The sequence below is a fragment of the Aspergillus brunneoviolaceus genome, assembly GCF_003184695.1.
Source record: "Aspergillus brunneoviolaceus CBS 621.78 unplaced genomic scaffold BO95scaffold_107, whole genome shotgun sequence".
NCBI classification, from domain to species: Eukaryota; Fungi; Ascomycota; class Eurotiomycetes; order Eurotiales; family Aspergillaceae; genus Aspergillus; species Aspergillus brunneoviolaceus.
The window spans coordinates 49,337-72,204 of record NW_020290837.1 but is presented as its reverse complement, the minus strand read 5'-3'; the positions used below and the strand labels follow the sequence as shown (position 1 = coordinate 72,204).

The following is a 22,868-nucleotide window of genomic DNA, read 5'->3' as shown; positions in this document are numbered from 1 at the left end:
GGCTGTCGATTGGGTTTGCCGCATGAGATTTCTTTGTTCACGTCCCGTAACCGCAACCTTATTGTTGGGTTATCTCCAAAATTCTAAAAAAAAAAAAAAAAAAAACGAGAAATGAAAAAAAGCTTCTAGAGCATGCGGCTCCCTCGTATCTTCTTCGCCAGTGTCCCCGGATGTCGAACGTGGTCTAGACCCCCGGGTTTAATAGACAGGTCTGCGAAGATGGCGATTATGTTGGGTATTGAGACACCAGGGCCAACAATCGACCGCACCGACACTTGAGTGACTGCTTGGAGTAATCAGGCTGGAAAGACCGTTAAGTGTGCTACTTTTTTTCCTTCGAAGATGCTCCTGTTGACATGCCGAGTGTCTATGTAAGAGATCAGAGTGTGTCCCCATCCGATGCAGACATCTCACTAGACCATGTCTGAGGCATTCTTTAGGGTAAGGTGGTGAACGACCGGTGTACCAGTCTTTCCAACCAGGAAGATCGTTATCACCGGATACCACGGGAGTATCTGTGACGCAGACAGGCTATATTGATCTATCCTCTGGTGTGTAAAAAAGATGTAGCGTAGAGGGCTACAAAAAGCGGTGGGACTCAATGTGAAGGTGTGGCCAGATGAAGTCACGTGCTGAAGAGGCCGAGTATGACCACGTACTACCTACGATATAGTTGATCCTGGATCAAGCCAACACTCTTTACCGTAGGTTAGAGAGCGGCAACAGCAACAGCAGCCAAGGTAACAGCGGAGCTCAACAAAGTTACACAGTGCAGAACGATGGTGCGAAGTGCAAAAATAGCCGGTGATCTTAATATGGCAAAATAAAAGGACGCATTGTGAGACTAGGGCTATCGCAAAACCCCTAAATTGGACTAGTTAGAATCCATGGTTATGTTGTTCAAAGAAACCTATCTGGCAATACCCTCATCACACTCAAGTAGATTTTATACTCCACACACCAGAAACCGTATTCAAGAGCATCCGAATGATGAATAACCATAAACAGTCCGACGCTCATTGGACTCAGGACCAAATTTGGAGCTATTACAGGTGCTACTCAGTTTGATGTGTTACAATTGTTGTTTCTCACCACTGCTATCAATTTACCGTCTTTGTCCCGATTGTTCCGCTTTCTATCCGCGAATAATCTGAGGTTTATCAGCGAACAACACTCAGAGAGGATGAGATAGAACCGAGACGGCAGATCTGAACTCATTAATCAAGACTATACTGACAAAACTCGTATCGGAACACACTAAGTATTGTCAAGGACTTACTGATGTTTTGCAGGAAGACGAGAAGGATATACCATGTTTAAGCCCTGGCAACGAAGTCGCGGGCACGACGCGAATCCGTGTAATCCCAGAATCGTTTAGCAGAGCTTCCAGTACTGGTGCTACCAGATCCACCGCCGGTTACAGTGCTGGTGCTGCCGGATCCAGTGCTGTTGGTGCCACTTCCAGTGCCGGAACCGCCGGTTGCAGTACCATTGCCAATGCCTTCAGTATTCGGGGCAGAGGCAATCGCGTCGGCAACCTCGGTTCCAGTATCGCCAGCGTCGGCAGCCTTGGTAGCAGCAGTCGCGGCGCCATTCCACCCACCACCACCGGCAGCGGCGACAGCGACGGCAACCGCGGCGGTGATATCGCCATTGGCACCCGAGGCGGAAGCGACGGCGGCAGCGGCAGCGGCGGCGGCATTCGATCCATTAGCCCCATCGGAGGCGGCGGCGGCGGCAGCAGCGGCAGCAGCACTTCCTCCACCGGCGGCGGAGGCGACCGCAGCGCAAGCGTCGGCGACTGCCTGGCCATCTCCCCCAGCGGATGCGGCGGCCGCGGCGGCCGCAACGACGGCGACGTCCGTGCCATTGCCCCCAGCGGAGGCGGCGGCTGCGGCGGCCGCAGCGGCAACACCCCCGCCGCAGGACGTGACGGCGGCGGCAGCAACAGCGGAGGCGGTGTCCGCTCCGCTGGCACCTGAAGCTGCGGCGGCGGCCCCGGCAGCAACGGCGGCAACGTTCCATCCACTCGCACCAGCGGAGGCAGCGGCGGCGGCAGCAGCAGCAGCAGCATCATCACCGCCTCCACCAGCGGCGCTGTTGGCAGCGGCGGCTGCATCAGCGACGTCCCCTCCGTTACCACCCGAGGCGGCGGCGGCGGCGGCAGCGGCAACCACAGACACATCCGTCGCACTACCTCCACCGGCCGCAGCGGCAGCAGCGGCAACGGCGGCGGCTTGGGCATTCGGTCCTCCTCCAGAGGCGGCGGCTTTCGCTGCTGCGGCGGCTGCATCCTTTCCGCTGCCACCTGAGATGGCGATGGCGATAGCAACATTGACCACAATAGTAGGTGGGCCAGAGGGGACTTGAGGGATAGAGGTCGGGGTGCTAGTCGGGCCAGTTCCAGATGTGTTGGATGTCCGGGAAGAAGTGCCGGTCGTGCCAGAAGTGCCGGTCGTGCCAGATATGGTGGACGCCGTGCCAGATGTGATGGAGGCCGTGCCAGGTGTAGTGGAGGCCCCAGACTCGGTGCTAGTCGCGCCAGGCGAGCTGGATGTGCGGGTGGAGGCAGGGACAGTCGTCGCAGCGGCGGTAGTCCGTCCAGGCAAGCTGGTCGGAAGCGGAGAGGTCACCTGTCTCTCTTCCAGATGGGGAGAGCCGGGCTCTGGGTGTGCAGCTGGGTTGGCCACTGCTAACTGCATAGCAAGCTGCAGCAGCACGATGAGGAAATACAGTGTGGACTTCATATTGCAAATGATTCTGTAATTCTCTTGCTTGTTAATGTTGCAGACTGCATTGCCATAAGTCGCAGGAGGAATATCTGCACCGCTTTTATATTGACAAGCAGGGGGTCAGATCTGTTACTCGGGCCAAAAATATCCATCCAACGGGTCTAGAATCAAAGAAGGATCTAAAAGCAGAGGTCTCACATCCTCGAGAACTTTCTTGGCATACGACACGATATACGACAGAACAGACGATACGATATACGACACATTATATGATACGATATACGACAAGATGTTCAATACTGATAAGCCTTGAGCCTTGGTCTAAAAAAAGGCCTCTTCTACAATGTTGCAAGCCACCTGTAAAGTCTCTCTGAACCATTCTTGATTACACGGATACGAAAACCATTAGTATAGGTGTCGGGACCATATTGCATCACAAGAGTGAGGATTAAGGTTACGAATCTAAAAAAGCTGTATAAGATGCATTTGGGAGTCCTAGCTTCCTCACTAAGCTGCAAGTCATTGGTTTTGACAGGCTCCGTAGCGGCCTGACAGGCTGTAACTGTGCGAGGAGCCGGAATCGCAGCCACCCGTCGATCCTCCCGCGCCCCGCCCTAAGCTAGCTAACCCGAGCCCGCCATGTTCGTGGTTTCTTTACGCATGCGGGATAGGCTTTCTTTTCTGGGCTTTGGATGGTGAACCTGCCCCCCGCCGAAAAAGTGAAGAACGGGCCAAGAAATGGTGCAATGGTCGAGAACAAACGATCGACCGTTGTGGGGCTGCTGAAGACGAACGAATCTTGCGGGCTTGGGAGTCTGGACGGCTAGGGCTAACGTCCGCCTGACCATGGGTCAGGCGCTGCGATGAACCAAGATAACCTTAATGGTTGACACGAGGCTTACGATGGCACAACCATGGAAATGCTTAGACTGGTCGCTCCGGGTGGAATTTCAAGTAGCATATCATAGTCGGGCCCTGTGTAGTTACTGGCATACGTATACTCCTATCTTGCAATTCAACAAAATCTATTCCCAAGCGATGTCGAGGCGTCAATACTGCTGTAGATAAAATCAGCGTATTGACAAAGCCCTCAGTCTGAATTCAGTATGGAGCCATAGCCTGAATTATTGCATCATTGGACTGGACCGACAATTAATGTGTATGTTGGGAGGAAGATAGACTGTTCCATACGGGGATGTTCCAGAGCTGGCCGTCTCACGCCACCGTAGAAGTGTCTATCACGTCGCACTCTCCCGCTAGTTCACAACGTGAATAGAACACGCTGTGACCGAATGCGGTTCCCTCCATGAGCAGTTCACGCAACTTCGTGAGGCTAAAGGGCTCTGGTCCATTGGGCCAAGACGTGATACGAGCTCTTCTGCATGGCCACCCTACAGTATACTAAACCACCCATGCCGTTTGCAGCAGAGCATTCAGCGTAGGGTGAGACTGCGGGCCCCACCTAAGCCGCGCAACCTATTGCCGACACATTGATTGACAGTCTTGGCACCGGGCATAGCCTCAACGTGGGAGCAAACAACGAAAGCACGTCACGATCGAGGTCGAGCTCGTTTCGAAGTCGAATATTCTCATCTTGGTCGATTAGCCAACCTCCGGTCCAGATGGCCAAGCATCGTACAACGTAGCACGGTTTCTGATAAAACTCGCGGATGCTGGACAAGCGGCACTAGTAACCCTTCATTAGCCATCTACCGGCTGCGTCTATTGAAGAAGGGTAGACACGCTGCCTATTTCGGTGATACCACTCACCCGAATTTGCTGGACCCACGCGCGAGCTCGAGTCAATGGTCCACGCGGCGCATCTCAAAGGACTAATAGAGAACGATGCTTTGGATAATGCGATACCGCTTCTGTATCCAATCGAGGCTATTTCTGCGGTGGCGGAGGAATCTTGCCCCTGTCCCGCGACGCCGGGTACATCCACAATGGGATGCTCATTCATATCGAACTCGGATCTCCAACGGCTTCACGGAATGGAATATCGGCGATACCGTCCGCGATCTGCATCCGAGACTCTCTTGTAGAATTTCATCGTACCCGGAGTGATCAATCGCCCCCAACCGCTCTTCATCGAACGGTGCAACCTGTACACCGCTGGTCTTTGTGCAGGCTCCTCCGACACCGGAGCAGGATTCCTCGTGATTCTTGTGATTAGCCCGTACGCGCTGGTTTACTTGTATATGGCTTGGCGGACGCGAGCATTGACGAGGGCCGAGTGATGCTGTGACTGTGACAAACAAATATAGGTCCATGGGTGAATTATGTTGAGAGTGTTTGCATAGAGAAGGTATCTAAACCAGCACATATGGAAGGAGAGCAAAGGTGGATCAAGCGCGGGAAGGAGACATTCCCATTAAAAGTTCTATCCTCTAGGGAAGTGAAAGCAGCAATTATATACAATGAAGAGAAAAGCGCCCTTCTTTTCGGAGCGTAGCCCACCGGGAAGGGGGGAAATAATTAAAAGAATCCATATCGAAGGGACCCGACATCCACTTTCACACACCATCAAGAAACAGAACCTAAGAAGAGGTCGGGCAAACAGTCGTCGTCGTCTTGACCACCACCGTCTTTGTCGTCGTGAACGGGATGTGGTTCGTCGTGGTGGCCGTGTACACGGTCTGAACGGCGGCCGCGGCCGCAGGAGCAGCCGCTGCATTTGCATCGGAGGTATTACTAGTTGTTGTGGCGGTAGGGGCAGAGTGGGTGAGGGTGCGGGTGTTGAATTGTGTGCGCGTTTGCGTTTCTGTTTCTGTCTCTGTCTCCGTCTCCGTCTCGGTGGCAGTCGTGATCACGGTGGCGGTGCTAGTGACGGTGGCGGTGCTGGTGACGGTGCTCGGGGCCGGGGGGTTTACTGCTGGAGCTGCTTGATTCGCGGCTTGGGTGTTAGTGGCTGTGGCAGTGGTGGTGACGGTGGTCGTCGCGGTGGAAGTGGAAGTCAGGACGGCAGTTGAGGTGGTAGTTACAGTAGCAGTGGTGGTCGTCGTGGCAGCCGGCGCATTGGCGGCGGGGGCGTTGGCGGCGTTGGTGGCGCCGCTGGAGCCGCTGTTCGTGGGGATGCACATGCAGCCACTGTTGACTTTGTTAGTTCTATCCAGGGTGTTGTCTTGGGGTTCAAGGGAGAGGGCTGGCTTACGGCAAGGCCTGGCCGAGGAGCTCGAGGCCCAGGAGTTGCAGGGAGGGGGTGTTCTCGCTGGCGCACATGCCGGATTGGAAGCCCTGGGCAATACACTGTCATCTCTGGTGGTTAGCATATGCCATGCCGGAGGGGTTAGAAGGATTTGGGAAGGCAGAGGGCGACTTGCCTGGACAATACAGACGTTGGCGTCGCACGATCGCTTAGCGAGGCTACCGTGCGAGGGCAACGCGAGCGCAGTGTAGCTGCTGCATGCGAGCAGGAGAGTTACAAATGAGGTGCGCATGTTGATGGTTGATTTATGGAGTGTGCAAAGATCTTCGATTGGGTAATGGCGAAGTGTTGAGGTTGATTATAGTCTTGGTGATAGAAAAGTCGTGAGGCGTAGTTCTTGGTTGTACATGTTCAAGCCGGGGGATACTGAGGCATTTAAACCTTTCCTTTCCAGAACTCTCGCGATGCTTACATTGAACTCAAGCCTTTGAGGCTACCGGTGTGGAATTCGAGAATGGTACATCCTTTATCCTCTCAACAACATCCGATCTAATTTTGGGGTGTCTTCCCCTTGAAAAGATTAAGGAATGTGTGGATCTCGAGATATAACCGTCCACCCCTCGGGTGGCTTTGCGGTTGTTGCCCGGAAGACCAGGTGTCAAGAATGTGGAGGGTCAGGGTACCCCAGCAACCGGGCATCTGTCAGTGCATCTGGTATGTGTAAGTGTAAGAAATAACCATTCAATTGGCGGAATATAGAGGTTGAACATTTGGGTTCGGTCAGGTACCCGAGAGTTGGGACTCCCCCCTTGCTTCATCCACAATGCTATTCTTCGTCTATCAATCAAAACACACAACAGGAATCGCTCCTCTCCTGGGCACCAACTGAGAAGGGTTGACTCTTTTTTTAATCCTTGACAGTATGTTGTTTTTCATGGAGTGAATCCGAGGGATTGGGCCTGCGCTAGTTCCTAAACGACCAGATTTAGATTTCTCCCTTATGAACCAGAGAGTGGTCGCCACTGTCAAGCTTTATGTTGCTCGTCAACTGTACTAACCACGTCGGTCTTACAGACTATATATAGTACAGTTAAGGAATTGAACAGTAGGGTTCTGTTGACCAGAATCTCACAACCAAATCCGAAGGAGTACCACGAGCAGTCAAATTTTGTTAAGGTTATTGTCAAATAGTAGAATTACGGGGTCTATGACCAAAATGCTCTAACTCCTTGATCTCCTGTTCTCTAGAGAACATATATCGCAAGCTATACAATCTTGAAACGAAAATACAGTTGGTTGAACGAAGTCGCCCAATGGCCCCTAACCTTGTGATACAAGTGTAATCGTTTTGCTTACTTCGCTAGTCTACTCTCTAAAATAAGGATCACTGGATTTAAAGCACAGTCTGCGAAAACGCTAAGATTCAAGACAATTTGGCGTTCAGGATTTGACGTGTATAGCGCTCGCTCGCTAACTTTGAGATTAAGTCGCTCCGGGGTAAGGACTCAACCGAGGGGATGTTTCCATACCGGCTTGTTTGTGGGAGGTACAACATCTTCACTATCGCCAGAGTTGATAGCCAGACAACAATGGCATGGAATCGTGTGGGAGGTCATGGCTGTCTGTATTACTGTCACTATGAGGGCGTTTGGAGAGGTATATGTAACTGCTACCAAAGACTAGGTTGTCGGTGAACTCAAAATCGGGCAGCAGGCTTGTAGCTGCCTTAACGTTTGCATAGGTATCTGTTTCTACTGCGCTGCTCTTACAATTGATCGGTAGAAGATGAATTTGTAAAACAATGGCAGGACCATGATTCTGACGGCATAGTTGAGATTCATTAGCCGAGAAATGCCCATCCAAACCACCCGAGCTATCCGATAACCGCCGAGCCCTAAGTCGGATCCTGCCGTGCGGAGTGCCCCCGCCAGCGGCAGGCTGAATTTGTACCGAGGAAAATACAGACCCATTAAACCTCACCAAACCGTGCAGCTGCACCCTCTGCTCTCACAGGGCCTTGTCAAGCATTTCACGCAGTCCATCCGCAACAAGGGCCGGATTATCCTTCTGGACAAAGTGCCCGGCCCCCGGCGCCTGAAGCGGGCCCTTGCTCCGCTCCGCGTCGGTCAGCCTCGCCAGCCCCTCATTGAACCGATGCCAGTAGGGATTCAGGTAGAGCTGTGTGAGCCGCGGAGGCGCGCCGCCCATCTTCTCGAATTCCACCTGAAACGTCTCGAACTCATGGCCCACCACCGTCACCCAGGGCCCGCGGCCGTCCGGGCCCTGCAACCTGGGCCCGTCGCTGGCCGGCAAGAGCTGCGCCAGGTTGCGTCGGCTCAGACCCTCGCGGCTGCCGTTGCTGGGGTGGAAGACGCGTTGCATGTAGGCTCTTGCGGCGCGGATCGCCTCCGCGTCTACCCCTTCTGGCAAGCTGCGCGGATCGAACCCGGCCGCGTCCGGGTCCGGGTAGATGGAGATGAAGTCGGAGTTGGCGAGCACGCTGTCCAGGAACAGGAGTCCGGCGACGGTGCCGGGGTTTTCCTGGGCATAGAGGCGGGCCAATGCGCCGCCGATTGAGTTGGACACTAGGATGAGCGGTAGTTTGCTGAGGTTGGAGACGCCCATCTTCTCCGCGGCCACTTGGGTGAGTAGCTGGTGCAAGTCCCGGACCACGGTTAATGTGTCGTGGCCGTGCGTGGGGTCCTCGGCGGTGCTGTCGGCGGGGTCTCGGTCGGTGGTTTGGCCCTGGCCGTACCGGTCGTAGGTTAGCATCGCTGGCAGGCCGGCGGCGGGAGGCTGGGCCTGCAGGCGCGCGATGACGCCCTCCCAGGAGGTCTGCGGGAGTCCGAGGCCGTTGACGAAGACGACTAGAGCGGGCTGCTTGGCGGCGCCCCCGGCGGGGTGGAAACTGTAGCTGAGCTGAGCGGAGGGCTTGGTAGCTAGGGAGATGAATCGGTAGTGCGACATGGTGAGGGATGAGATGGTAATTGGATAGACGGAGGGTGTTGAAGGAGGGCAGAAGAGATGACAGACTAAAGCTAGAGAGTCAAGGCTATCGAGGGCAACTTATAGGCAGTAAGTAGTAGGCAGGTATAGTAAGCGGGGACCACCTCATGGGGCTAATGGTCTTAGCTTTCGGCCCGTCGGTTTATTGCGCCACAGCCTACGGAAGACACAGCCCCGAGTCAGTGGATCCACAGCCTATATCGAACTATATGTAGGTTAGCTTATGCTGGAGAGAAGCCGCAGTCTCTGTTCCGATCGAATAAGCAGATCCTATCTTGTTGCATATCTGAAGCATCCCTGGTGCCGTGAAAAGCTTCCCATGGTTCGCTGTGCCGGGTGGGTAGATTAACTTGATGCCTGTCCTGGAACATGATGACAGAGTCAACTGAGAATACAGCAACAACCTACATGAGTTACTGCAGTCAGTCAAGACTACGTCAACACCGTTGGTGCCTCCGCACCCAGCTCCGTCATCTGAGCGAACCGAGTCAGGCGCCCTATGGTTGTCATCCTCGACCCGTCCGAAATCATCCTCTCAATTGGGATGAGCCAGCGCAAACACATTCACCGTACGATAACCACACCACCAGGGAATCACCCCAGCCACGCACCACAAAGGCCCATCGAGGTGTGAAAGCATCACGAAAATCCACTCCTAAGGCTGAAACACAGGCGCGTGTTACTCTGGACGCGTCGGGCCTCCCTCCACCCAATCACAGCGCCCCCTCCGTCGAGATGTCAACCAATCGCGAAAGTCCACTTATAGGGCTGTTCCACTGCTACAAGGTGTCTGGGACGTGTTGACAGGGGTGTAACGCGAAGGGGGCCAATCGCAGTGTCTGGTCTGGCGGGATGTCAACTGATCGCGAAAATCCACCTTTAGGGCTGAGCTCCGCTGCGGACGTGTTGGCTGGGACGCGGTGAGACATTCACTGTCGCGTGGTTCCGTGGGGGTGGTCTGGATCTTATCTGATGGTGTTGCCGGTTGAGGTGCGGTTGTTCGCTGGGTGGTAGGTGGTGGTAACTTGGGTTTCCAGGTACTGTACCAGGTGGTGGTGAAATGATGACTTCAATGAGCATAGCGGAGAGGAAAGAAGTGGCGATGGACCGGGGAATAGAGAAGTTGAGGGGGGGAGAGGCGCGGAAGAGGGAGAAGACCATGGTGAAGTGATGGGAACGAAACCAGTTCATTCTCTCAGTGCAAGGTGACTAGGTTGTTTCACTTGGCCGCGGGTGGCAGTTGCAACCTTCCCTTCAGTTGCTTGTCTGCACATATCATATTGAGCTAGTGTAGTAGTAGTACCTCATATCCTACCCCCAAACCAGGTTACTTATGCCTCCTACAATCCATGTTGACAACGAAGCACAGCTTCACAGCCCAGTGAGAGTTTGATCCTTAGCTCTGGGAGTTCATGGGTTGACTCGGATTGCCCTCACTCGAATTATAAGAGGTTACGAATTGCTTGAAATCCTCGACGGGTAAATAGTTTGGTGTCAATTTGGATCGCTTACGATAGACACAGATGCATACAGTCGAACGCAATACAGAAGGCGATTAAGATGAGATACTTTTGCCAGGGGAAAATCAACCCGCTCTGAAAGACCAGACTAGCGTGCTCATATTCACTCACTAGTCATCTCCAAAGAGCTCCTCGTGGAGATATGCATCCAGCCAGCTCTCATCGATGGTGGCTCCTCTGGCCTGATTCTCCTCGGGGCGTACCTCATCCAAGATCCCCCCCGAAGCGCCATCATTATGACCCGTAGCCGCGGGGGCCGCGGATTGTTGAAGCACCTGGCCCGCCAGCTGGAATGAGGAGCTGGGCTTCAGCTGGTCGAGGGGGAGCGGCGCAGGAACAGCCGGAAGAGCGGTTTCCGGGGCGAATGCGGGTTTCGGCGGCGCCTCAACTGGCTCCCCCGCTGCATCGAGTCGGACCGTCGTTTCGGTGGCGGTGACCGCGGCAGGTAGGGGCTTCATCAGATTCCAGTACTTGAATTTGCGAATGGCCTCGAATTTCTTGACCATCTCCGGCGCGGGGATCTTGGCGCGTGCCGGCGGTTGGGTGGCCTTGGCCAGTTCCTGCTCCGCCGCGCTCTGTTTCTCCGCCGCCAGCAGCTTGAAGTTGTGGACGGTGGCGGACCACTCCTGCGGCAGATAGTACACCTGCTCCTCGGCACTTCGCCGCATATTACCCGCCACTTTCATCGCCAAGTCCGCGACGGGGATGAGCTCCTTGAGGATCCCATCGAAGGCCCGGGGATCGACGATCGCGGTCCACGCGAGCGGGAAGCAGACCGCCGCTACCGGGCCGACGAGGGGCAGGAATCCCGCCGCCACCGTGAGGCTGTTCTTGATGAAGTCCGCCAGCCAAGTCGTCGGCTGCGGAGGTTTCCACTGGATCGACAGCCCGTAGTTGGCGCTCGCCACCGTCGTCCAGCTAAGATCGGTGCCGTCGCTGACGAAGGGCGTCGGTCCGGCTTTTGTTGGGGTCAGCTTGCGGTCCACCATGCGGATGATGCGGGCGGAGAAGCAGTTGTGGCCGCGTAAGGCACGCGGTAGCGAGAGGAGGTTGACGAGCTGGCGGACGTTGACTGCCATCGTCCATTGAGCGTCCGGGGCCAGCCCCAGCGTGGCATCGAGGTTGATGGTCCCCGTGGTTTGCGCGCCCACCCAGTCGAGCTTATCGTCGCTATCGACGGCCGGGTGGACCGTGACCGTGATCTGCCGCGGGATGGCGAAGTTCACCTGCAGGAATGTGCACACGTCTGGGTAGTCCTCCGAGGCCTGTTGCGCGATGGGAATGTGCTGAAGAGCTGTGCAACCCACCTCCATGCGAAGAACAATGAAGCACCCTCCTTTCGTTGGCGGACACATGAATCATTTTTTCGGTTTGACGTATACATTCATCCATACCCCGCAGATGATCTTGTGACCGTGTTCAAAGGACAAGCCTACCTCATCATGGTTAGGGCTGGCTGTGGTTTGGATGGTTCTAGACCACACCGTTCAACTTAATCGTCTTAGGTAAGACAGCCTGTGTCAGACATGACTTTAAGTCACACCTCAAGCTACAGCCTTCGAGTGCGATCCGCTGAATACGAGATTCCTGTCAATATATCTTCAAATATGATCCTGGCACGAAGACTTCAGCGTAGGATTGGCCAAAGAGATGGGAGTCAGGATGTAGGGCCTTTGCGACTGCAAGCTCGATGTATCACGGTAGGTGACATGTTTTACCTTCTGTGCCGTGTTTCAGATCCTGGGAAACAGATCTTGAGAAAGGTAGTTCATGCACTTCGGCGGCCTGACTGACCGGACGGGGGCATAAAGTACATCATGAAGTATCCATGAATTCTGACTTGGATCCAGCTGCAGCAAAGATCATTCGCCCCATCATGCAAGGGAGAGCTGTTCTAACCGCCCTAAACTACCTATAGTCGAAAGCATATGCAGCTGAGCAAATGAACAACGAGAAACTGAAGAGCTAAGCTCTGGAATTATGACTCACCGCAGGGCAAGACAGGTAATAGGGAAGATGAGCTCGATTTTCCTTCACCCGAAATGTGCCACTAGACTCCAGCACTCGTGTAAAACGCGAATCTGTCCCTGAAGTCCTCGGTTCTGCTTAGCAGTCAACGATCATCTTTTGATACATATTTCACATGATATATGCACCCGTTATGTGGGTGTTGCCCTCTTTTGTAACTGGCTCGTGTAGGCGCAAAGACTCAATTTCCGAGAAAGAGTACAGCCATCTGTCAACCTGAACAACGGATATGACAAATCATGGACTTTCGGCTCGATCCAACCGTTCGAGCTTGTGCAGAAAAGGAAATCCTTTCTTGCAGTGTCGTAGGGCGGCATAGGCGTATCGATTATGTGGCTGTTGGGAGACATGGAAGGTATGCTCCTGCGGCGGAGTAGAAGTTACTCAGTCATTGCAGCCCCCTAGTGGATCCTGTTTCCTTCATTGTTAGGGACGTGGAGAGAATTGGGGAGTGGATTTGCGCTGGCCTGGCAAGAGGTGAATAGTGCATTAATCGCAGTTTTCTTCAAGGGGGGGGCTAGTGTAATGGATATCATGGATGGGCAGGTTTGTTTACAACGGACGGAAACCGGTTCCAAGGGTCGTTAGTCAGTTACAGTGACTGTACCTGATCGAGCTCACGGTACTGTTGCGATTGACCCAAATATGAAGATAGTGCACGAGAACTTCCATTTCAATTTGTAGTAGTGTTGATCAATACCGAATGATCTCGTTGGCATCGCTTTCATAGAGGAACGATACGAATGTAGACCACAGTCAGGATCAAACTGATGCTATATGGGGTCGATCGGCAGAATTAACATAAACTTCAATAATGATAACTTTCGATAACCTCCGATAATGGAGCATGATAGGCACAGCGCAGCATGTATCTAATAAGCATGGAACCAGCCAAAGAAGTAATCACTTGAGATGCGATTAGGGACTCGAAAGCAGGAGAGGTGGCCCTTCCTCGGTTTATCAAGTATTTCAAAACCAAATAACTAGCTCAAACAAAAACGAGGAAGAAGAAAAGAAGGCGAACGGGGCGCTAAGAAAAGTCCTCCTCTTGCGACTCGATGTTGTTCTTGATCCGCAGTAGGAGCGTCGTCTTCCACTTATCCAACTTGCTGAGCTGGTCGTACTGGAAAAGCTTGTCGGCGAAAGCTTCCTGGTCGCCTGCTTCACAGGCCTGGACCAGGTCGACGAGAAGCTGATGCTCACGCGTGGAGGCGAAGGTGGTGTCGATGTCGCGGTAGTTTTCGAGGGCACGGTTGGTGGCGACCAAATCCTATTTTCGATGTTAGGCAGTGGAGGATGCTAGAGGTTGACAGTAAACTAACATTCGTCGCCAAGTGGCAGATACCAGCCTTGAGGAAGTAGTCCTTGACCGACCACTTCATGAGGTTGTTGTTGATAGATGAGCGGCCAATGCGCTCGTAGTGCTCGATGGCCTTGTAGTAGTCACCTTCGAGGGCGGCCAGATCCGCGGCCTTGAGGTAGTGCTTGTTCGCGAGGCTGCGTTTGCAAGATTAGCTCTGCCGGATAGATGGCCCGAACGCTTCATTCTGAAGGGTAGAACATACGCCTCAGCATTATCACCCTCAAACCATTCCGCTGCCTTCTCATAGGCCTCCAGAGCCTTCTTGTTGTCACCCAGTTCCACCTCATACACTTCGGCCAGATGTTGCTGCTGCGACGCAGCGCGACGGAGGTTCCCCTTGAGCACATAGTGTTGGATAGCGCTGGAGAGCACGCGGGCGGCGTCCTCGGGGTCGGACTTGCGGTAGACCTTGAAGGCCTCGGTCAGGGTGTTGGCAGCGTCATCGGGCTCGTTGAGGTTTTGCGCCTGGATAGAAGCGGCCTTCTCGAACGCAAGACCGGCTTCCTTGTCTGAAAAGGGGAGAGATTTGGTGTCAGGGTTGAAGTAAGGCGACTGGGAATGCGGTGCGGAGGCTGCTTACTCTGCTTCTGAACTCGGAAGGCATTCGCAGCCTGCGAGTACAAGTCGGCGGCATTTTCATATTTCTCTGTGCGACCACCGAAGAAGCTGAAGCCACCAGATGCGCGACTCAGCGCTTGATCAGCCTAAAGAGTGGAGGAGCATGGAATCAGTGATCGTCATTCATTTGGAGTCGGGTATGATAATATGGAGGAATAGCGGGGCGGGGGAGTGGGATAAGGAGATTTTACTTTTTGGAGAAGAACTCGAGGATCTTGAGCCATGCTGAACAGCTGAAACTTATTTACCGCAGAAAAGAGCAGAAGTTATATTCCAGCTAGAGCAAATAAAGGATATTGGAGATATGGGAGCGGCTCAGCCAGCAAGATGAGGAGAAGATGGAGGGCGAACTGAAGCGTTCAAGGTTGCCGTCACTAACAGCGGGCGGGATCGAGAGCTTCCCTCCCCATCAACGTAGGCGGTGGGCTGTCCCGCCCTTTTATTGGAGGACAGCCACAATTGTTGTGTGGTGCTTTTTGCTCTCTTCCCTGCCTCCACCGCAGTTCACTGGATCTCAATCTTCAGCCTGTCTTGCTTGTTTATCTCTCGCTTTGACATTTACAATTGGCACAAGTGTCTACTACATTGTTCAATCTGACCTACTACTTGCGCAACGTCTTACGCACTCATCATCACGACCGATATGTTCTTGCGCAGCAGCAGCTCACGGCTATCCGCCTTGTTGCGCCGTCAATCTCCGCGCTCCCTCGTCGCCAAACATCGCCCATATTCTACTTCCCAGCCTCAAGGACAAGATGACATTGACGCAATTCTTGCCAAGCCGACTTGGTCTGTCCGTTCGCTGCTCCCCGACGAGACCGATAAGCCCTCCACTCCCTCGGTGACTCCCGAACAGCTTCGCCATCTGCTCCGCTTGTCTGCACTGCCTCGACCCGCGAACGAGGAAGAGGAGAGAAAAATGCTCGACACTCTGGAGTCCCAGATCCATTTTGTGAAGCAAATCCAGCGCGTCGATGCCAGCGGCGTTGAGCCTCTACAAAGCATCCGCGACGAGACTCCTGAAGCGGTGAAGGAAAACACGATTGGTCTGGAAAAGCTCAAAGAAGCCTTGTCCAAGGAACGGGTTGTTGGACGCAATAAGAGGATTCAACGAATTGAATCGCAAAGGAACGAGCGACCGGACGGAGACATCTGGGATGGAAACGCCCTCGCATATGCTTCCAAGACCAAAGGCAAATTCTTCGTGGTGGATACCAAAAACTAAGCGCTTCTTTCTGGGGGAGAAAGAGACCAAAATCAGGCACTTTGCACGCACGCTGGCAGGTTGATTCAACTTAAGAGTGACTTACGTGATTGTTTCAGCTGCTCCAAATAACCGGGGACAGTCTGGGCGCTGAGTCAGCCGTGATCTCATCTCCGCTGCAAGCGGCGACCTCCTGATTTCTGTCTCACTCACTGATGCCTACGTGATTGCAGCTTGTAAGACACCCTTAGCATCAATTGATGTAAATCTCCGACTGTGGTCATCCGCAATCATGTGGAAATCGTTCAAAGAGAAACATGCTAGCAAATTCGGGTCGGGCCATGCTACGCCGCCTGCTCCGTCCCCGAGCGACCGCGGAGCAGATCTGACAACCATCCTCGACCGCCCGCAGCGCGCTGACTTGACTGTTCTGGTCGCCGAGGCAATTGAGCAGATGCGAAATGGCATTGTCGCTAATTTCCATGTCGCTCCTCCGGCCATCCAGGAGACTACACATGACTTCTCTAAACATGAGGAGGACGAGGAAGATACGGACTCCTTGTTTGATCCTCTTGAACATCACGAGGACGAAAGCTCAAACGATCGTGCTCCATCGGAAGTAAAGGCTTCGACCAAGGATCTTCAACTCGAGGCCAAAGCTCTCGCGGGCTTTGATGACTGGAGAGATACCGTCCTGCTCCGGATCGGGGAAGTAGTAAATCGGGACGATGATGCTCAGACTGAATCCAGCCAAGACGACGCATCGCAAGAACTGCCCGAGCCACGACTGGAACAGGATGAGACTGCTTTGAAGAAACTTCGTGAGGTTTATCCTCCGGTCGAAACGCCTCTCGTGCACCTGCCCAGAGCGAAGAAGCTGTTGATCCTACACTCGTTACTACTGTTGATGCTGAGTCTGGAGCACTACAATGCTCGCTCACGGGTACTAATGCTGTACGTATCGTCTTCCTTAGACCTTGACGTTAAGATCCTCAATGGAGACGAGGTCAAGGTTGCACGGGGACTGCTCGACACAGCTCTTCAGCTTTCCCAAGCCGAGGCCAAAGAACCTGGGAAGCACCGCGATTCGTCTAGAAAGTGGAAGGTTGGAATAGCATCTGTCGCAGGAGCCGCGTTGATCGGCATCACGGGCGGGCTCGCCGCGCCTCTTGTTGCGGCTGGTCTTGGCACAGTTTTGGGTGGGCTTGGCCTTGGCGCCACAGCCGCTGCTGGCTACTTGGGCGCCTTGGCTGGTAGTGGTGTCATCGTCGGAGGGCTCTTTGGTGCTTACGGAGGCCGCATGACGGGTCGCATGGTCGACAAGTATGCGCGGGAAGTGGACGACTTCGCCTTCCTGCCTATTCGTGGTACCCATCGAAGGTCGGAGGACGAGAGGGAGGCAGCTGAAAATGATCATATGCTGCGAGTCACAATCGGCATCTCAGGTTGGGTGACGGAAGAAGACAACTATGTTGTCCCGTGGAAAGTGATTGGCAGTGACTCAGAAGTATTCGGTCTACGTTGGGAAAGAAAGCCGCTGATGAAGCTCGGCAACGCCATGAACTATCTTGTCACGAGTGCTGGCTGGGCTGCTGGAGGTCAAGTCCTGTCCCGTACTATCTTTGCTCAGATTATGAGTGCAGTCATGCTACCCCTGGGGCTACTCAAGGTTGCCCGCGTCGCGGACAACCCATTTAGCGTGGCCAAGGCTCGCGCGGACAAGGCCGGTGAGGCACTTGCGGATGCCCTGATCAGCAAAGTACAGGGCGAAAGATCTGTCACGCTGATCGGCTACTCGATGGGCTCCCGGGTTATCTTTTCTTGTCTACAGACCCTCGCCAAGCGGCAGGCATTCGGCTTAGTGGAATCAGCGGTTCTCATGGGCTCACCTACTCCGTCTAACGCACCTCACTGGCGCCGTCTACGCAGTGTTGTCAGTGGTCGATTGGTCAATGTGTACTCTGAAAACGACGCCGTTCTCGCGCTACTGTACCGAACCAGCAGCCTTCAGCTTGGTGTTGCCGGTCTACAGCCTGTGCAGGGTGTGTCCGGGGTGGAAAATGTGGACGCCAGCGACTTTATCAGCGGCCATCTGCGGTACCAATTCCTGGTTGGACGCATTCTAGGCGTGGTGGGTCTAGAGAGTATCGATGCTGACGAAGTGGCTCGGGAGGAGGCAGCATTGGAGGTCAAGGATAGAAAGCAGGAGCAAGAGCGCCTGCATAATGAGCGTGCCGCTGGATTAGATGGGGATGAGTCCGCGCGGCGACTTCTGGAGAAAGGCGATGCGCAGGATGAAGAGAAGATACAAGGTGAGGTTGACCAGAAGACCAGAGAGGGCTTGTCTCAGGATCACGAAGTGCGCCCTGTTCAAACTAAGAGTCCAATCAACCAGTGATGCGTATTGAGCTGTTTCACTGGAGGAGAATTGACAGGCTCCTTAGGTCAATAGAACATGAACCGAACTGGATTGAATTGAGGAATCTCGAGCGATGTTCATTTAATTATTGGTACATTAAATTACCCGTATTGACAAACCGTATTCAAACCGTAGATTCTCAGATTCTCTATCATCCAGAGCGCTTCCTATTCAATGGAACCCTAAGAGATGACACCCCCCGCTGTCAACAACTTCTCCTCCCTCTACCACAAACCATCCCTCCACGTCCACCCACATACCAACCAACACACCTATCTCCATCAAACCTATCTTCTCTTTGTCTCTTCTACTTCCGAGATTATGGAACTGGCAGTAGCCCACACTTGACAAGGTCTACATTCCAACCGTGACCCATTGGAAGTCTTGAAATCCGGCTCAACAAGTCAACTCCAATGACCTTCAACCCGAAAGACTCCACAAAGGCGAAGAAACCAATAGAACCAAGACCTCCACAGGTAAAAGGAGTTCAACAAGAATTGGAAGCCTGGTCTAATGCTCGAAACATAAGAAATGCAGCTTCCAGACCATAATCAACCTTACCTACTACATTGAAACAAAGGGTGCACCAGGACCCTTCCACCAAACCTCCTATTGATATGGGCTTGGGCAATGCGGCAATTTACCACGACTACATCGTGATTTACGAATCCTGGTGACTTTCCCTCTTGGCCAAATTCTGATTTGAGAAGACGTTGACGAAGTATCTCTAGTTAAGACCTCGTCGTGAACTGTGGCCGATGTATGTCATCGAAGCAGACTTTTCTAAATCGATCCTCCTGAGACAGGACATTACTTGGTGGATTGGCAATTCGCAAGGCCAGAATTCTGCTTGCCTTGCTCATCAAAGCTGTCAGGTGCTGGCCGTATTGGCCGTAATATAACTCCTGAAAAGAATTTCCCGTACCCGCATCCAAGGCCTAAGACCAAGGCGAAAGCCGCGGCTCCTAGAGCAGCCATCCATACTCCAGAGCATCTGCGTCGGTAAGCTGAGTGTGGCAAATAGCGGTTTCGGGACTTACAACCTCACACATGATCAACGGGAATTCAGCTTCTTTGAAACGTGGCAAAGACTTGGGAGTGCTGATTGGTAGCGTATCCCACAGCCATACATCGGGCACGTTCGCTAATGGACAGTATAGGTCAAGTCTTACAAGAGTCGATATGGGTTCGTGACCACGTACGACCAAACGAGATTGGCCAAAAGGGCTGGGATATACAGGTTTCAGCTGGCCAAGAGTCACTCGTATAGATGCACACTTGAGCACCTCCATTGCTTCCACTCGTAAAGCACAGAAACCACCATCGCCACCACCACCACTACCACCACCACGACACCACCACTAAAACAACTGCTGCTGCCACTAAGCCGTCTGCAAATCAATCTATTGAAATACAATTGCCTTCGCGCTAGCCTTGAGGGTATTCGGCAGTAGATCAAAATGATCACCAACATTTTCACCAAAGCCGTGGCCACGGGAGGTAACAATCAGGCCTAACTTGGAAGAGGAGACTGCTCCCGTGGTGGACAGAGACTCTCATCCCGACAGGAATGCCGCTGCAGATGCGGCCAATCCCCAATAAACCCCGAAACCGACCCAACGGGACCACGGTCATCGCACCGGGAGAGCAAACTTCTCCAGCAGCGGGGGCAACTCTACCAGAGAGAAGAAGCCTGGGTGTCATGTCGGGAGGGCAAGGGCCACTCCGCCGAATGCGTGGCAATGTCAGACCGGTCAGATCGTGCGCGTAACCATCGCGCATGTGTCAGCTGCATCTACTCTAGTTCTCAAACAAGATGCTTATTCGGTCCTTCATATCAACGGCCGGTAAGTCCCCACCCGGAGGCATCTTCTCCAGATTGCTAGGTGTGGTCCGCATACTGACAGGTTTCCCTCAGACTCGAAACACCTTCAATCAAAGACAGCTCGAACAGCTCCTGCGCAGCAGCAACCCAAAGTTTGACTATTGGGCTCTTACTATTGCTTGTGCTCAGGGTAGCCTGCGGCGGCAGCAGCAGCAGCACCACGCACGGCAGAGAGAGGTATAAAAAAATATCATCATGACGCAACTGACTCGTTTCTCATATCCGAGGCAGTCAGTCCGGTACATAGATGGAATCTCACTATATGTACGAGTTTTTCGCGGCATACCATCTTACCTGGTTTGTGCGTTGAGTTTCCGAAGGAATCGGATTTAAGCGGCCTCGGGGTCTATGACACCCCTAGCAGGTGGAGAAGAATGAACATTTCTTCAACACAAGGGGTTTCTGCCTGGAGTAGGAGAGTCATTCATCAGCTGTGGGGATGCGAACCATGCTGATAACTACAAAGCTCACTGGAACTTGGTCATTGAAAGGACAGGGGAAGGGAAGGGAATGGGCACAGGCCCCAAGGTCGAGAAAAGCAGACCCTCACCATCCCTGTCCCATACGTCCTACTTGCGACGATGACAGATCCACGCCGGCGCATTTGAGGATAAGTAGCGTCGGTCGTCCACGGCGACGAAGACCACCCGCGCACGTGCGTTTGTTGTACGATGGAAAGGGCACGCACACGCACGGACTTGAACATGAAGTATGGATAACCGAGAGCATATGGGCGCATATGGCTAAGTAGCATAGTTTAAAAAACGGTAGTAGGAGATATTGCACCTACTTACTTTACATAGGGACAGGCAAAGGACCATACAACATTGTGGGGTCGAGGGCGATGAACGGGATGGTGTATATGGAAACCCTGCTAATCCAAGTGGGTCTGAGGCTGTTTAGCGGAGGGAGATGCAAGATGCAAATTGTGCTGGGAAGAGTTTCGCATCCGGCGTTCTTCTGTATTCTATACCATCATAACCATGGTCTGGAGACAGGAGGAACTACTTGAGGACGTTACAATTGATGCTGTACAGGTCAGCGTGTGACTTGCTGCTTACAACAGTGCTACTGTTGACTTGCATGACGGTGCACAAAACGTGCAGATATTTGACATTATGACATTAAATGATTAGCGAATTCCAAAGACCGACATATGACATATCCATCACTCAATCCATTAACCAATCAGACGGAAATTCCCAAGCTCACAGCCTCCCGACCGCTCATGCACAGAATGATGAATCCACCTCAGTGTAGGTCGCTGTAACCCGACCCAACGCAACGGCCTGGTTGTTGGTCAGGCTGTTCATGGCTGCCTCAGCAATGTTGAAGCCGCCGGGAGCCGCATCAATGGCCGTCACGTAAATCGAGGTGGTGCCGTAGGTCAGCTGGTAGCACTTTCCGCAGTTGGGACTGCCCCAGCCCGACACGGTGGGAGCACCTCCAATGTTGGGGAAGCCCGGGATGTCGGCAAAGGTAGCGTAGTTCAGGTTGGAGCAAGAGACGGTGTTGATGGATTGGCTGCCAACATCAAACACTGTGTCGTAGGAGACGGAAACGCTGACGGCCTCGGCGGCCTCGGTAGTGGTCTCGACTGGGGAGGCTAGGGCGGAGGTGTAGAAGACACTGAGAACAGCCAGAGCAGATGCGAATGACTTCATCTTGGCGTAACGAATATTGTCTGGGCTGGGAGAGTATGACGAGGTTGTTACTCTTGGTTTCTTGCTTGCGTGGGTAAGAGGATGTGTGTGATGAACTTGATGAGCAGGTAATTTGAAGTGTCCGAGGAGCGGTTTATAAAGCTTTCTCTCTTCCTTGACTTGGTCGCGAAGCGGTGTGTTATCGAAGGTAGGCTCGCTCAGTGGTTGCCTTGGATATGACCTACCTGGTCAACGTGCTGCTATGATCCGTCGCATCCGCCTAAGCACTGGAGGCCTGATGCTGGGAATAGTAACATGATCACAGAATATATCGTCCACGTATTCCGAACTAGGACAGTGACAGGTATAGATCTGCACACAACGAGGCGGGAGTGAGACATTCCCCCTCATTTGGCGGAGAGCAACACCACATCAGTAGTGAGCGGGAGAGACATGCGGGGGTGGCAGGGACCGCAGCACAGACAATCCGGACCAGTCAAAGCAAACGAGCTCGGGCTTGGGATGAGACATACAGCCTTAGAGGCATTTGCTGCCCTCACATCCGGCTACCTCCGACTGGGAAAAGAACAGGTGACTTGTCTTGGAGGCTGTGGGTTGACTGGGAATGGATCCTATTCATAGATCATCCAAGTAATACAACTGCAGCATGGCCAGGTCATGCAACCCCATGCCAAGCGACTCAGCATTCCTTCCCGTATTCCTTCTAACAACGTCAATCATTAATCTCGACGTTGAAGCTGCATGGGGAGAACTTTACTGGTGAGTCAAACATGGCCGATTCGATGATGGTTTGGATCTTGAACCAAAAATCTTCTGCGAAGGCTTGACTACTCTGGGGAGGAGCTTGGCGAATGGTGCCACTTGATCATTAATTGTTTAAGGTCTCATCATGCCAAGAAACGAGACGAGCCATTAGGGAGGGATCGTCGCATCCGGCGTCGAAGCAGCGTGATGCCTCCCGTCGATCAATCCTTCCAGATCCGACGTTCGGAGTAACCCCCAGACAGAATGTCGGGTACGCACAGTGTAGGAGGTCCGAAGTCCTGGCGTGGAAAACCACGGCCGCATTTGGGTTGGGCCGCGACGGCTTATGTTAGAAATTGAGGTGCCGAACACCTCTAAGGCACTGTGCAGCTGAGATAGTTGCTGTATTTTCCCACTGCCGACCGGTTGGAAATCCCTCCAGAAAAGACTTGGTCTCCGCGTTCTTTTTGTTTGTTACCTGCGACAACAACCCATGCCCATTCCACCAACAAGTTTGAAAGTATTTTCCGTCGAGCC

General features: G+C 53.3%; 10 protein-coding genes across 10 annotated transcripts; 2 read left to right on the top strand and 8 right to left on the bottom strand.

Annotated features, from left to right (window-relative positions):
• Positions 1-1,316: 1,316 nt before the first annotated feature.
• BO95DRAFT_488168 (uncharacterized protein) lies at positions 1,317-2,747 on the bottom strand (the record flags this gene model as incomplete). Its single annotated transcript, XM_025590503.1, has 1 exon — positions 1,317-2,747. One exon carries the CDS (start codon positions 2,745-2,747, stop codon positions 1,317-1,319), a length of 1,431 nt encoding a protein of 476 aa, XP_025436745.1.
• A 1,870-nt stretch (positions 2,748-4,617) lies between these two features.
• On the bottom strand, positions 4,618-5,054 carry BO95DRAFT_22014 (uncharacterized protein). Its single transcript, XM_025581186.1, has one exon. The coding sequence runs from the start codon at positions 5,003-5,005 to the stop codon at positions 4,688-4,690; it is 318 nt and encodes a 105-aa protein (XP_025436744.1). The 5' UTR covers positions 5,006-5,054; the 3' UTR covers positions 4,618-4,687.
• A 166-nt stretch (positions 5,055-5,220) lies between these two features.
• On the bottom strand, positions 5,221-6,172 carry BO95DRAFT_518911 (uncharacterized protein; the record flags this gene model as incomplete). Its single annotated transcript, XM_025591998.1, has 3 exons — positions 5,221-5,822; positions 5,887-5,981; positions 6,071-6,172. 3 exons carry the CDS (start codon positions 6,170-6,172, stop codon positions 5,273-5,275), a joined length of 747 nt encoding a protein of 248 aa, XP_025436743.1. The 3' UTR covers positions 5,221-5,272.
• A 1,431-nt stretch (positions 6,173-7,603) lies between these two features.
• Positions 7,604-8,894, bottom strand: BO95DRAFT_448114 (alpha/beta hydrolase). The gene has a single exon (XM_025587779.1). It carries the CDS (start codon positions 8,845-8,847, stop codon positions 7,888-7,890), a length of 960 nt encoding a protein of 319 aa, XP_025436742.1. The 5' UTR covers positions 8,848-8,894; the 3' UTR covers positions 7,604-7,887.
• A 249-nt stretch (positions 8,895-9,143) lies between these two features.
• Positions 9,144-10,173, top strand: BO95DRAFT_448113 (uncharacterized protein). Its single transcript, XM_025587778.1, has one exon. It carries the CDS (start codon positions 9,256-9,258, stop codon positions 9,688-9,690), a length of 435 nt encoding a protein of 144 aa, XP_025436741.1. The 5' UTR covers positions 9,144-9,255; the 3' UTR covers positions 9,691-10,173.
• BO95DRAFT_22005 (uncharacterized protein) lies at positions 9,728-10,296 on the bottom strand. The gene has a single exon (XM_025581184.1). The coding sequence runs from the start codon at positions 10,075-10,077 to the stop codon at positions 9,766-9,768; it is 312 nt and encodes a 103-aa protein (XP_025436740.1). The 5' UTR covers positions 10,078-10,296; the 3' UTR covers positions 9,728-9,765.
• A 66-nt stretch (positions 10,297-10,362) lies between these two features.
• On the bottom strand, positions 10,363-11,748 carry BO95DRAFT_448112 (uncharacterized protein). The gene has a single exon (XM_025587777.1). It carries the CDS (start codon positions 11,717-11,719, stop codon positions 10,517-10,519), a length of 1,203 nt encoding a protein of 400 aa, XP_025436739.1. The 5' UTR covers positions 11,720-11,748; the 3' UTR covers positions 10,363-10,516.
• Positions 11,749-13,184: 1,436 nt separating this feature from the next.
• Positions 13,185-14,786, bottom strand: sec17 (alpha-soluble NSF attachment protein SEC17). Its single transcript, XM_025587776.1, has 5 exons — positions 14,607-14,786; positions 14,378-14,501; positions 14,000-14,306; positions 13,757-13,931; positions 13,185-13,704 (listed from the first exon to the last, which is right to left on the bottom strand). The coding sequence occupies exons 1-5, from the start codon at positions 14,637-14,639 to the stop codon at positions 13,465-13,467; spliced, it is 879 nt and encodes a 292-aa protein (XP_025436738.1). The 5' UTR covers positions 14,640-14,786; the 3' UTR covers positions 13,185-13,464.
• A 142-nt stretch (positions 14,787-14,928) lies between these two features.
• On the top strand, positions 14,929-18,409 carry BO95DRAFT_477381 (DUF726 domain protein; the record flags this gene model as incomplete). Its single annotated transcript, XM_025589981.1, has 5 exons — positions 14,929-15,622; positions 15,933-16,818; positions 16,843-17,429; positions 17,451-17,962; positions 18,373-18,409. Exons 1-5 carry the CDS (start codon positions 15,059-15,061, stop codon positions 18,407-18,409), a joined length of 2,586 nt encoding a protein of 861 aa, XP_025436737.1. The 5' UTR covers positions 14,929-15,058.
• A 2,514-nt stretch (positions 18,410-20,923) lies between these two features.
• aspf13 (allergenic cerato-platanin Asp F13) lies at positions 20,924-21,803 on the bottom strand. The gene has a single exon (XM_025581180.1). It carries the CDS (start codon positions 21,585-21,587, stop codon positions 21,150-21,152), a length of 438 nt encoding a protein of 145 aa, XP_025436736.1. The 5' UTR covers positions 21,588-21,803; the 3' UTR covers positions 20,924-21,149.
• Between the last annotated feature and the right edge of the window lie 1,065 nt (positions 21,804-22,868).

Excerpts from the sequence above, each read along its gene's own strand:
- BO95DRAFT_448112 (XM_025587777.1), bottom strand. The coding sequence starts at position 11,719 with ATGGAGGTGGGTTGCACAGCTCTTCAGCACATTCCCATCGCGCAACAG.
- BO95DRAFT_22014 (XM_025581186.1), bottom strand. The coding sequence starts at position 5,005 with ATGGACCTATATTTGTTTGTCACAGTCACAGCATCACTCGGCCCTCGT.
- BO95DRAFT_448113 (XM_025587778.1), top strand. The coding sequence starts at position 9,256 with ATGATGACAGAGTCAACTGAGAATACAGCAACAACCTACATGAGTTAC.
- BO95DRAFT_22005 (XM_025581184.1), bottom strand. The coding sequence starts at position 10,077 with ATGAACTGGTTTCGTTCCCATCACTTCACCATGGTCTTCTCCCTCTTC.
- aspf13 (XM_025581180.1), bottom strand. The coding sequence starts at position 21,587 with ATGAAGTCATTCGCATCTGCTCTGGCTGTTCTCAGTGTCTTCTACACC.
- sec17 (XM_025587776.1), bottom strand. The coding sequence starts at position 14,639 with ATGGCTCAAGATCCTCGAGTTCTTCTCCAAAAA. Across the intron at positions 14,502-14,606 it reads CTCGAGTTCTTCTCCAAAAA|GCTGATCAAGCGCTGAGTCG; the intron begins GTAAAATCTCCT and ends TCCACTCTTTAG. Across the intron at positions 13,932-13,999 it reads GAGGGTGATAATGCTGAGGC|CCTCGCGAACAAGCACTACC; the intron begins GTATGTTCTACC and ends TTGCAAACGCAG.
- BO95DRAFT_448114 (XM_025587779.1), bottom strand. The coding sequence starts at position 8,847 with ATGTCGCACTACCGATTCATCTCCCTAGCTACCAAGCCCTCCGCTCAG.